General features: G+C 41.7%; 1 protein-coding gene across 5 annotated transcripts in view; it reads right to left on the bottom strand.

Moving 5' to 3' along the window:
• The window catches only part of ADIPOR2 (adiponectin receptor 2), a 105064-nt gene that overhangs the window by 15423 nt on the left and 75439 nt on the right, over window positions 1-14202 (bottom strand). For all 5 annotated transcript variants that reach the window (XM_017343434.4, XM_017343435.4, XM_002712774.6 and 2 more), the window contains exon 3: window positions 11052-11171. In XM_017343434.4, the coding sequence (XP_017198923.1) occupies window positions 11052-11171 (120 nt within the window). The remainder of the gene's footprint in view (window positions 1-11051; window positions 11172-14202) is intronic.

Genomic DNA, 14202 nt, shown 5'->3' with positions numbered 1-14202 from the left:
CCTGTTGCTAAAACATCTTTCACTCCCCGTTTTTACTTCTTCTGGTATAACCACAGTAAATCTGATGAAGTAGAAAACAAAAAGTACAGGAGTCAGAAAAATCTGGCTCTCTGATATTAACTAGCTGTATACACTTTAATTAATTACAAAGCCTCCAAACTTCAGTTTCTTCATTTAGAAAATGAAGATAATGGTAGTTCAATTACTTCATAAGGAAACAGGAGGATCAAATAAAATGACACGAAGCTCTTTACAAATGAGTACATACATCCCTAGCATCCCCACAAAGGGTGGTATGTAACCTTGATCCTCTCCACAGGCAATCATCCATGAGTTAGTTTGTTACAACTTGCTAATAGTTTGGGTGTCTCCCCAAAACCCATGAACTGGGGGGTTGGTCCACAAGTCTTATGTTAACAGTTAACAGCTAATGGATTCAGGGCAGAGCGGCGCTCCTTGTGGGTTCAGTAGGAGGTCTTTAGCTCACTGGGGTGTGCCCTCAGAAAGTACTTCTCACAAGAGGGTTGGTTATAAGGGCTGAGAAGGGCCTAGCTGTTCTCCCTGGTTCCTGGCTTACCATATAACCCTCCCCTCTCTCTGCACATATTCTGCCATCCATTGCCTTCATCAGACATCAGTCCAATGGTGCCACCCAATCTTGGACTGTGAATCTCCAAAACTGTGAGCCAAAATAAACTCTCTCTTTTGTAAGCAGCTCCTCATGGGTACTTGTTAGGTAGTAACAAAAAGCTAATACAGTGACTAAGCCACGCTGGAGAGATGGCAAAGCCCTGCCTTAACTGCCATGTAAATCCCTGAGCTCCCTTTTCTTCCTTCTCCTCACTTCATCTAGAGGGAAGGGGCTCAGGGGACTTGGGAGTCCTTCCTCAGAAAATTTGTCAATCTAATGTCTCTCAGAGAGCTCACATCACAAGGACCACATAATCCTGAACTAACTTGCTTCTGCTAGACAGAATGAGATGGAGGGAAAAATTCCAGGCATATGATCTACCTTCCAATTAATGAGGTCTCAGCAGTTCTAATCTATTACCACATTTTGTATAGCAACTCTTCCTTGGCTTGGTTTGAGAATACTGTCGGAAAATCTAGTAGAGAAAAATATGGCTTAGTTGTAAAATTGTAAAGGAAGAATCAGACTACAAATTAGCAAGGATCTCCTTCAGACAAAGACCTTCACTCCTACCCCATGGGGGGTCTAGTGACAACAAGGCTAAGCAGCGGAGACTTGCTGCCATGTGCACAAAGACTGCCACTGATCACCAGCCAGCCACTGTGCCCATTCCTTTCACTATACCACTTGTTTCCTGTTCTTTGCTCTCTTACTTCCCCAACTGTAGGTTTATCTTTTTAAAACTTTTTAGAAAAGCAAAGAGACAGGGAGCTCTCCCTCATTTATGGTTCATACCCCAAATGCCTCCAACAGTTGGGGCTGGGTCAGGCTGAAGCTAGGAGCTCAAAACCCAATTTAGATCTTTCCATTTAGCTAGCAGGGACCCACTAACTGAGCTATCATTACTACCTCCAAGGGTTTGGATTAATAGGTTAGAATCAGGACCAGAGCAGGGATTTGAACTCACCTGATATTGGATGTGGGTGGCCCAAGCAGTATCTTTTTTTTTTTTTTTTAAAGATTTGTTTATTTGAAAGACATAGCAAGTGTGATTAAGTGAGATCTCCCATCTGCTGGGTCACTCCCCGAAATGGTCAAAAGGGCCAGGGCTGGGCCAGGCTGGAGCCAGGAGCTTGGAACTACATCTAGGTTTCCCATGTGGATGGCAGGAGCCCAGGTACTTGGGCCATATTCTGCTGCTTTCCGAAACACTCAGCAAGGAGCTGGATAGCAAGCAGAGCAGCTGGGACTCAAACCAGAGTTGTGATATTGGGATGCTGGCATCGCAAGCAGCAGCTTAACCCTCTGCACCACAACACCCCTGCCCCACCGCGGCAATTTCTTAATAAATGCACCCAATGTCTGTCCCCTTACTGACACTGTAAAAGGACTGATCTTCCTCTACCTCCAAAGGAAGTGAAGCCTAACAATTTAAGAAAGATGTGGCCTTCTTAACACTCTATCAAAACTCTCTCTCTTTATCTTTCAATCCAAAATTTGAGGCAAAGAGTTACTACTGTTAACTTAGCCAATCCTTACTTATTTCTAACAAGCAATAAAATAAACAATGCCAAAACATTAATCTAGATTTCTAATGTCTACTGTTAATAGTATAACCACCCCTCAGTATCTATGGGGGCTAGTCTCAGGAATCCAGAATCTGTGCATGCTCAAGTCCCTTATATAAAATAGCACAGTATTTACAAATAATCTACTCACATTCTCCTGTATACTTTAAATACCTCTACATTACTTATAATACCTAATACAATGTAAATACTATGTAAATAGTTGTTCCACTACAGGGAATAATGTAAGAAGAACAAATGTGTATGTTCAGGGTTTTTTCTGAGTACCCTCCATCAGCAGTTACTTGAATTAAATTCACAGATGTGGGTACAGAGGACCAATGGTACAATCACTTGGTACAAGTAGATATATAAAATTGTCCCTAAGATTTTATGGACTGAGAGAACAAAATACTGAAATTTCTGAACTTGGGAAAGATCATCATTATTGAGATTAACCTTAGAAAATGTTGCTAATTGGCCGGTGCCGCGGCTCACTAGGCTAATCCTCCGCCTTGCGGCACTGGCACACGGGGTTCTAGTCCCGGTCGGGGCGCCGGATTCTGTCCCAGTTGCCCTTCTTCCAGGCCAGCTCTCTGCTGTGGAGGATGGCCCAAGTGCTTGGGCCCTGCACCCCATGGGAGACCAGGAGAAGCACCTGGCTCCTGCCATCGGATCAGCACGGTGCGCCGGCCGCAGCGCACCAGCTGCAGCGGCCATTGGAGGGCGAACCAACGGCAAAGGAAGACCTTTGTCTCTCTCTCTCACTGTCCACTCTGCCTGTCAAAAAATAAATAAATAAATAAAAGAAAATGTTGTTACTCTATGTTACTTCAAAAGAATTTTATTTTCTAGGAAGCAGACAAATCAATCCTCACATCTTCAAAGTCATTCAGAATGTGTACACCGCTCTGCTATGACATCAAAGTGCTACTGTGCTACCACATGCAGACAAAATAGTCAAATGCTCCCTTTTCACAAAGAATACATTGAGTTTCTATACTAATTAATTATATGTATATGTAACAGAGTGATTTTCGCTACTGTTTTAAAATGACATTCTTATGGTATAAATACTGAGCCAAAGAGCTATACTTTCCTAACTATCCTTCAATTAGTGGCATATTCAACAGATAATTCACCCATACTGTCAAATTGAAGTCACTTCATATACAGTCAGTCAAACACCAACATAAATAGCTATGTTTTTATTTACAACTTCTGGAAAACAAAGAATAGAAACACAGCTTAACCAAAGTTATGTTCATTTATAAGCTTAAGATACAGCCTAATTCAAACATCTTAGCAATGGTCTGTTGGATTTTAGACCATAAAATGAACAGGCACACAACACCCACCCACCCACCTAAATGTTTTTAACTACCCATGACACTCTTCCTAGTCTCACATGGGCCTGGCTATCCTGGTAAAATCGCAAAAAAAAAAAAAAAAAAAAGTTTTCTGGGGAAAGAAACAAAGATCCAACTCAGAAACTCATAGTTAGTTATTTCAGTAGTTATAAACAATTTTATGTATCTCCCCCACTCCTGTAAGAAAAAGCTTCTCCGAAAGGGAAGATACATCAGCAAGGCCACAGCACACTTCATTTTAAACTGTTTCCTTGCTTCGCACCCAAGAAATGACCCCTGTGTCACTGGACGTGGCTAGTTTTCAAGTACTGGTCAGCTGCATTGCCACAGCAAGGCAGACCCACACAGGAGAACACTGTAACAGGACACCTCGACATTCTGCTCTCACAGACAGGTTAAACACTAGGGGAAAGGGAATGCTAATGATTTTTGTGTCCCAAATATTTTTTTTTCAGTAAATCATCATTTATAGCAAGCAAATGCTCACCTTGTGTATCCTCCCATTAGCTGTTTAAATTTAAAGTTTCATTTGCTTTATTCTTTGCTCTCAGTTCACAAAGGGAGACAAAAAGTTAAGTCCACTATGGAACCCCCACTGATTTATAATCAGTAAAATTCCCTAAAGGTTCACATATTACATGTGCAACCCTGAGTGATTTCTTCACATCAAATTTGCTTTTTGAAGTACAAAATGTACCTACTATGTCCCTTTGTGCTAATCCTTCTGAAATAGTGATCACTAGAATGGACTTATCCTGCTTGTTCTTTTTTGTCATAAATTTTCAAACACTGATGAAAATTTCCAGGACTCTATGTATATCCATAAATGCTAGTCTTGATAGATATGTCTGTGTTCAATTATAATGTTCTCTTCTCATCCCCTGGTGCAATGTATAGTATTCTAATTTAATTGGCCTCAGTTATTTTTAGCACCATTATAAATGTAAACCTAAATTTAGTTTTCAGGAACTAAGACCATGTGCATAAAAAGTTCAGTTTCTGAGCAGGCCTAGCAATTGAGATGCTGGTTACTACACTCGGGTCTCATAGTGGAGTATCTGGGTTGAAGTCCCAGCTCCTCTCCTGACTCCAGCTTTCTGCTGATACAGACTCTGGGAGACAAGTTATAGCGCAAGTGGCTGGGTTGCTGCCACTAACATGGGAGATTTGAATTGAGTTAGGTCTTTGGGCAGACAGCATGGAATCACAGGACTATTTGGGATTTAGTGCCAGGCTGATAAAACTCAGCACTGAACAGATTCTAACAGTTCCTGTCCCCAGGCCAATCCTGCAGACAGAGCCTCTGAACCTGCCTCAGGGCCCGGCAGAGTTCTGTGGCCCTGGCTTAGCAGTCTTCCAGTAGCTGATAGGTACAGGACTGGGCAGTGAGCTCACTGCAGCAGCAGAGACCACAGCAGGTTGAGCTTTGGTCCTACCCCCAGGTTTCAGTGGTCTTGGTGGCCTGAGAGCTCTGGATATGATCTAGCATTATGGCATTCGTGGACTCAGAATAAGGAGTCTGAGCCTACTACAAGTTCAGGAAGAGGCTTGCAGGACTTGAAAACCCCTTTTTAGGCACTTCCCCGGTTCATTCTGAACAATACATCAACAACAGATTTAGGGCAAATTGAGTTTAAGGAGTAAAAACATACCAATAGCAGACCTGTAGCAAATCATGATTTAGGGTGCTTTCTATCTGGTGCTGAAATAGCAGAAGTGTCCATAGGCTTAGAGAAAACAGACTGCTTAGCATCACTAGAAAGACAACCACAAATGAAGCCAGATCACTGTAACTAATTATTCAAGCACAATGTTGGACACCAACATGCATCAAGAACTTTCATGGAGTAAAAAAAAAAGGGGGGGAGGGCGCAAAATAAATGCCAGAAAACAACTTATCTAAGATTTGAAATTTCCAAATGATTGAATGATGATTTCAAAATAGCTACTTTGAGGAAACTCAAGAGAACACAGAAAAACAACTCAATATAGGATAGCATGAAAAGAGCAAATATTCAGATATTAGGATTTGAATCCCTCTTAAGAGAGATTTGAGAATATCACAGCAGTAGAAAGCATATTCAAAGAGATAATGACAGAAAATATCCCAAATCTAGAGAAAGATACAATTATCCAGGTATAGAAACTTCAAAGGTTGCTAGTCAAATTCAACCCCACGTCTACCCCCTGCTTGGAGTCAAGTTCTCCAAAAGAGGATTCTCAAAGCTGCAAGAGAAAAGCAGCAAATACTGCCAATTCACCTGACCACAGAATTCTCAGCAAAAACCTCACAAGCCAAGAAAAGAGTAAGATGAGACCTTCACAGCACTGCCGGGAAGAAGCTGCCAGCCAAAAACACCATGTCCAGCACAACTATCCTTCAGCTATGAGGGAGAGACAAAAACATTCCCAGACAAACGAAAGCTCAGAGAATCTATCACCACCAAACTTGTGTTACAAGACATGAAAGAGACACTAACAAGTAATAAGAAACTATCAGAAGGTAGAAAATTCACTGGTAAGGTTAACTATGCAAATTTAATTCACCTCTAAGACACAAACAGACTGAAAGTCAAAGGATGGAAGAAGATATTCCATGCAAGTGAAATCCAAAACAAATAAGGAACCGCCATATTTCTGTCAGATAGAACAGATTTTTAAACAAAAAGCAATAGAAGAGACCAGGAATGTCATTATATAATGATAAAGGGCTCAATTCAGTAAGAGGAAATAACCCTTATATATATGTATGTGCCCAACACTGGAGCATTTGGATACCTAAAGCATATATTAAAACAGACCAAAAAGGAGAGAAAGATTCCAATACAATTAAGAGTAGGGTACTTTTAACACCCACTTTCAGGAACAGACAATACTCTATACACAAAGTCAAAAAAGAACCAGCAGAATTAAATTGCACCCTAGATCAACTGGACCTAACAAACATCTATAGAACTTTCTATCCAACAGCTACAGAATACATATTCTCAACAGCACGTGGAACATTTTCTGGGACAGATCATGATAGGTCACAGAACAAGTCTCAACAAATTTAAAATAACAGAAATCATATCAAGGATCTTTTCTGACCTCAATGTAGATAGGAACCAGTAATAAGAAAAGCTTCAGAAACCACACAAATACATGGAAATTAAACTTACTCTTGAACAATCAATAGAGGGAAAAAATTACAAATTTCTTTAAACAAATGAAAACAGAAATACAACATACCAAAACCTGTGGGATATGACAGAAGCAAGATTAAGCAGGTGGTTTACAGCAACCAAGGGAGCCATCAAAAAAACTCACAAAGATCTCAAACAACTTAACCACTGCAGTCCATGAACTAAAAAAACAAAAAGATCAAATCCAAATTTGGAAAAAAATAATAAAACTCACAGCACAAATAAGTAACACAGATACTAAAAAACAAACAAATCAATGAAACAAACAGCTGGTTCTTTGAAAAGATAAACAGCCCAAAAAATAGCTAGCCCAAGGGGAAAAAAAATAATTCAAATTAAATAAGAGACCAAAATGGAGACATTACAACTTACACTACAGAACTACAAAAGACTGTTAGAGTACTATGAATAATTATATATCAACAAATTTGAAACTTAGAAGAAATGGACAAATTCTTAGACACATATACCCTACCAAGACTGAAACACAAAGAACAGAATATCTAAACAGACTAAAGAATAGCAAGATTGACTCAGCAACAAAAAAATGTCTTACCAGAGCCCAGGAACAGATGGCTTCACTGCTGAATTCTACCAAACATTTAAAGAATTAACATTAATCCTTCTTGAATTATTTTTTAAAAAAATAAAGAGGAGGGAATTTTTTCAAATTTATCTGAGACCAGCACAACCTTGATAACAAAAATTGAGCAAGTACACAACAACAAAAAGAAAATTACAAGCCAATACCCTTGATGAACACAGATGCAAAAATCCTCAACAAAATACTAGCAAATCAAATCCAATTGCACATTAAAAAGATGGTTCACCATGATCAAGCAGGGTTCATCCCAGGAATGCAAGGATGACTCAACATATGGAATAAACATGACAAACCATATCAACATAATGAAGGACAAAAACCCATGACCATCTCAATAGAAGCAACAAAGGATTTTGGTAAAATTCAACATCCCTTCATGATAAAACTCAGAACAAATCAGGTCAGAATATATCTCAAGGGGGAGCCAGCATTGTGGCAAAACAGGTTAAGCTACTTCCTGCAACACTGGCATTCCCAAACAGGCGGCCTATTCCAGTCCTTGCTGCTCCACTTCTGATCCAGTCCCCTGTGAATGTGCCTAGGAAAGCAGTGAGATGGCCCAAGGCTTTAGGTCCTGCAATCATGTGGGAGATGCAGATGCAGTTCCAGGTTCCTGGCTTCAGCCTGGCCCAGCCCTCGATGTTGCAGACATCTAGGGAGTGAACCAGCAGATTCAAGAGTATGCTCAGTCTCCCTCTCTCCCTCCCTCTCTCTCTCTCTCCCTCCCTGCCTCCTTCTCTCTCTCTTTGAAATAAATAAATCTCTAAAACAAAAACTGTTAGGAGAAAACACAGGGGTAGGGGTAGCTGCTGTGGTGTAGTGGGTAAAGCCACCACCTGCAGCACCAGCATCCCATTTGGGTGTGCTTCAAAGTCCTGACTGCTCCACTTCTGAACTAGCTCCCTGATTACACACCTGGGAAAACAGTGGAAGACAGCCCAAATACTTGTGCCACGACAACCACATGGGAGACCCAGAAGAAGCTCCTGGCTTCAGATCAGCCCAGCTCAGCCCAGCTCTGGCCATTGCAGCCATTTGTGGAGTGAATCAAAGGATGGAAGATCTCTCTCTGCCTCACCCCCTGCCCGGTAACTCTGACTTTCAAACAAACAAATAAACAAAACATGGGGGAAACAACTCAGGACATTGGAATGGGCAATGATTTTCTAGATCAGACTTCAAAAGCACAGTAAACAAAAGCTTTTGCACAGCAAAGAAAACAATCAACATAGTGAAGAGACAACCTACAGGATGGGAGAAAATATTTGTAACTATACACTTGACAAGGGGTTAATAATCAGAAAACATAAGGAACCTAAACAACTAAATAACAAAAACAAACAACACCAACAAATAATCCAGTAGAGCTAAATATACTTTTCTCAAAGGAAGTCACAGAACTGACCAACAGGTTCATGAAAAAATGTTCAACATTTACTTTTAAAAAAAGATTTAAGCATTTGAAAGACAGAGTTAGAGGGGCGGGGGCGGGGGGGAGGGTGTCCATCTGCTGGTTCACTCCACAAATGACAGCAATGGCCAGAGCTGGGCCAGGCCAAGGTTAGGAGCTTCATCTGGGTCTCCCACAGGGGTGGCTGGGGCCTAAGAACTTGGGCTTTCAGTGCTTTCTCAGGCACATTAGCAGGGAGCTGAATGGGAGGTTCAGCAGCTAGGATTTGAACCAGAGCCCAGGCGGCAGCTTTATCTGCTACGCCACAACAACAGCCCCTCAAGATTACTTATAATCAGAGAAATGGAAATGAAAATTAAGGTACCACCTTAATCCAGTAAGATTGGCAATTATCAAAAAGACAAAAGGGGCTGGCGGGGGCCAGCACTATGGCACAGTAGGTAAAAGCCACTGCCTGCAGTGCTGGCATCCCATAAGGATGCCAGTTCAAGTCCCAGCTGCTCCACTTCTGATCCAGCTCTCTGCTATGGCCTGGGAAAGCAGTAGAGGATGGCCCAAATCCTTGGGCCCCTGCACCTGCGTGGGAGACCCAGAGGAAGCTCCTGGCTCCTGGCTTCGGATTGGCGCAGCTCTGGCCATTGCGGTCATCTGGGGAGTGAAAAAGCAGATGGAAGGGATACCCTTCTCTCTCCTTCCCGTTCTCTTGTAACTCTTTCAAATTAAATAAATAAATCTTTTAAAAACAAAAAAACTCTAAAAAACTGGATTTGGGAAGCTTTTTACTATAAAGAAATGTTAAATGCTTGACAGGATATGTTGCCCTCAGTAGATACTATAAAATGTACACATGAAATGAAACAGCACATGGTACTCCACTAATAAACATAATGTTTTTATCTTTTAAGTTTTATTTGAAAGTCTAGTCTCATAAAACCCAAGAAAAGCTAAATGTCACAAAAATTCCTCTCTAAACAATCTAGAGATCTCCCAAAATGTTTACCAAATGAATTTACATACATGCACATTGACTCTCATAAATGAACTTTAGTTCCTATCTGAAAGGGCCCTGATTGATCTGATTAGTCATCAAGTGCCTATGCGTTTACTAATGTCCTTATTTTCTAAAAGCAAGGAACCTGAATTCTACTATCATTTTAGAAATAAATATACTGGGGCCGGTGCTATGGCATCATGTGTAACGTCACCAGCCTGTGGCAACAGCATCACATATGGGTGCCAGTTCAAGTCCCAGCTGCTCCACTTCTGATCCAGCTCCCTGCTAACGCACCTAGGAAAGCAAAAGAAGATGGCCCAAGTATTTGGGCCCCGGCACCTACAAGGGAGACTTCAGATCGGCCCAGCCCAGCTCTGGCCATTGCAGTCATTTGGGGAGTGAAACAGCTGATGGAAGATCTCTCTCTCTCTTTCCCTCTTGCTCTCTCTGTAACTCTGCTTTTCAAATAAATAAATCAATCTTCTTAAAAAAAGAAAGAAATACACCACAGAATCAGACATTAAATGGGAAGAAACATCTTTTAGAGACAGAAATTACACCAGTTAAAGAGATCAGACGAGTGAAAATTGGGAAATTTCTATCTTAATAGCAGCTTGATTACCCAGGGAAGCCCTAGAAAAATACATTTGTCATCACAGTCAAATAGCAGAATACTGAATGCTATTTTACAATTTCTAAGCATCAGTCATTCCCAATTTTGCTTCATCTTGTCCTATCAACATTTACTCTGTTAACATATATCAGGAAAGCTTTGTTTCTCAATTGGATATTCTAGTTTTTTATAAGAATTTCATCATGGGGGTCAGTGTTGTGGTGCAGAGGATTAAACCACTGCCTGTGATACTTACATCCCAGCTGCTCCAATTCTGACCCTGCTTTCAGCTGATGCACCTAGGAAAGCAGTGGAGGATGGCACAAGCGCTTGGATCCCTGCCACCCACGTGGGAGACCCAGATAGAGTTCTGGGCTCTGTGTTTCATCTTGGTCCAGTCCTAGCCATTGTGGCCATTTGGGGAGTGAACCAGCAGATAGATCTCTCTCCCTCCCTCCCTTCCTCTCCCCTCCTTGTCTTTTTTTAATTCTGCCTTCCAAATAAAAAAAAAATCTTAAAAAAAAAAAAAAAAAGTCATGAAACTTCCTCTGCTCATTTTGCCACAAATTTCACCCAAAGGAAACCAAAGGCTATAGTTCTACTACTCTTTTTAAAGGTTTCTGATTGGGATGGCTACATATACAGCAGGAAACTGACAATAAAGTGCCACCTTACCTTACAAACAAACTCTTCCATTCTTTCCATAGCATGATGGGCTTGTAGGAGAGGGGACATTCCCATAAACCCCTCATCTTCCTGGGAAACATCATCATTGCACTCATGTTCCTCAGAGCTCTGCAAGGCAACCAGAGAAACAGTCAAGGACAGAGAATGAGAACCAAATGACACAATCAATATAATTTTCTTGCAAGATCATAATGAAATTATCTTGATGTCAAAACAAGATCTCAGTATCAACAATATAGTAAGTAAAGTCAGCTTATTACACAGTTCTCAGTAATAAAAATGAGCAAGAGTTTCCAATTTCTCCTATTGATAAAGGCAAGGCAGGGAGTTAAGGACTCCTAACACTGAAGCCATGTGGACCACCTAAATCCCACCACCTTCCATGCCAATTTAATAGGCTTGAAGATTCACACCTCACCATGCAGTAAGTGTCACTTCCATCACACACCAGACACCTTCCTGGAGATCAACATGTATACTGCAGCACCATCACAAACCCTGCCCTCCTTCAGATTTTCAATCAAGTCTTGTCCTGAACCCCAACTCTTAGACTTTAAAAAAGATTATCCCAGCCTGGGTAGGGGTAATTCTCCCTCTTGAAGCTTCTAGCACTCGCATGGGCCCCGGTGTGTACTACCCTTCTGCCTTTGAACATATCCCGCTTTTCTGTTCACTTGATCTATGTCTCCCAGTTGTATCCTTTAAAACAAAACAAAAAAATATTTATTGGGGATAGAGCTGTGGTATACAGGCTAAGCCTCTCCCTGCGGCACCAGCATCCCACAAAGGCACTGGTTCTTGTCCCAGCTGCTCCTCTTCCGATCCAGCTCTCAGCTTATGCCTGGGAAAGCAGAGGAAGATGGCCCAAGTGCTTGGGCCCTGCACCCGAATGGGAGACCCAGAGGAAGCTCCTTGGCTCCTGGCTTCCGATTAGCTCAGCTCGGTCGTTGTGGCCATCTGGGGAATGAACCGATGGCTTCGGCCTGGCCCAGTCCTGACCAATGCAGCCATTTGGGAAGTGAACCAGAGGATGGAAGACCTTTCTCTCTGTCTCTCCCTCTCTCTGTCTATAACTCTACCTCTCAAATAAATAAAATCTTAAAAAAAAAAAAAAAAAAAAAAAAAAAAAGAAGTGTCTTCATGGAACACAGTACATAAAGTTGAGAAAACATCCCACCTGGCACATAAAATAAGTAATTTGCTCTGGTGCAAAAGAAGAAAAGAAAAACATTTATTAAATTTTTAAGAAATGCTTCATTTAAAACACACACACACACACACAAAGAAATACCTTATATAGATCATCTAACTTAACCCTGGTGCATCAGCAGGGAGCTAGATTGGAAATGGAGCAGCTGGGACCGGCACCTATATAGGATGCTGGCACTGTAGGCAGCAGCTTAACCTGATACACCACAAAACTAGTCCGATAAGTATTCTTTTATTCATTTAACATAGAAGTTAAATAAGGTGTTCAAGGTTAAAACTAGTAAAATGGAAAAGTCAAAAACCAAAAATTCACCATCTTTCCAAATTCTTAAAGAAATTTAATTTGCAGAAAAGGAACAAGAAGTGACAATCTGGTAACATCTTACAGGTTATACCACTAAAATAAAAAATTCTGCTTCCATACCAAGTTCCATAACAGTTTAGACAGAATGAGACTGAAAAGAGCAAGGAAGTGGGACTAAGGCCACGAGAAGGCTTATTACCACGCACTACGCCTGGTTCTGCCGTCAACACTGACAGACCTTCTCTGCAGGTCTCTTAACCTTTTTTTTTTTTTTTTTTTGACAGAGTGGACAGTGAGAGAGAGAGACAGAGAGAAAGGTCTTCCTTTTGCCGTTGGTTCACCCTCCAATGGCCGCCACGGCTAGTGCGCTGCGGCCGGCGCACCACGCTGATCCGAAGGCAGGAGCCAGGTGCTTCTCCTGGTCTCCCATGGGGTGCAGGGCCCAAGTACTTGGGCCATCCTCCACTGCACTCCCGGGCCACAGCAGAGAGCTGGCCTGGAAGAGGGGCAACCGGGACAGAATCCGGCGCCCCGACCAGGACTAGAACCCGGTGTGCCAGCGCTGCTAGGTGGAGGATTAGCCTAGTGAGCCGCCTCTCTTAACCTCTTACGCCTCATTTTTCTCATTTATTTCTAAAAGGAAGAATTTAAACAATCTCTGTATTTTTTTTACACCTCCAAAATTTCTGTGATTTTTTAATTTAACAAGTAATGAGAACTGTAATACCCTATTTAAGCAAGAGTCTGCTAAAGAATACTGCTGGGCCAGCACATCCCAAATGGCTGCCAATTCAAGCCCTGGCTACTCCACTTCTGATCCAGCTCCTTGCTAACACACCTGGGAAAGCAGTGGAAGACAGTCCATGTGCTTGGGCCCCTATTATCTACATGGGAAACCCAGATGGAATACAAGGATCCTGGCTTCGGACTAGTCACTGTGGCCATTTGGGGAGTGAACCAGCAGATGGGAGAGATCTCTCTCTCTCTCACTTGCTCTGTCTCTCCCTCTCTAATTCTGCCTTTCAAATAAGTAAGCAAAAATTAAAAAAAATAAAAAATAAAAGCTCTGCTAACATGATTTCATGAAGAAATGAATTGATCCTCCACTCCTGACCAGAAAGGTAATAGTAAAAATGAACAGGCAGAGGTGAAAAGGGAATCTATCCAAACACTCTGAATTCTGAATTTGAACATAACATTTGAAATTCTGAGATTTTAAGAGCCCACAATATAAGATACTGACTTATGCAGCATATGAAATATGTGACACATCCAACCTATCTTCGTCTATTAAAAAAGCTACCTTGAATCTGCCTCTCCACTACTGCTACCAGTAAGACACACTCACGGGGCCAGTGTTGTGGTGTAACGAGTTATAAGCTGCTGCCTGCAATACTGGCATCCTGGAGCTCCGGTCTGAGTCATGCCTGCTCTGCTTCCAATACAGCTGGGGAGGGTAGTGGAAGGTAGGTCCAAGTACTCGGCCCCTGGCCACCCATGTGGGAAACTCAGGTGGAGCTCTGGTTCAGCCTGTACCAGCCATGGGGAGTGAACCAGCAGATGGAAGATCTTGGTCAACTCCATCATTTCATCATTAGTCATCTCCATTATTTATTCTTTCAAATA

This window comes from Oryctolagus cuniculus, chromosome 9 (genome assembly GCF_051225735.1).
Source record: "Oryctolagus cuniculus isolate XC-2025 breed Fujian yellow rabbit chromosome 9, ASM5122573v1, whole genome shotgun sequence".
Lineage (NCBI taxonomy): Eukaryota > Metazoa > Chordata > Mammalia > Lagomorpha > Leporidae > Oryctolagus > Oryctolagus cuniculus.
This window is presented reverse-complemented; position numbering and strand designations above follow the sequence as displayed.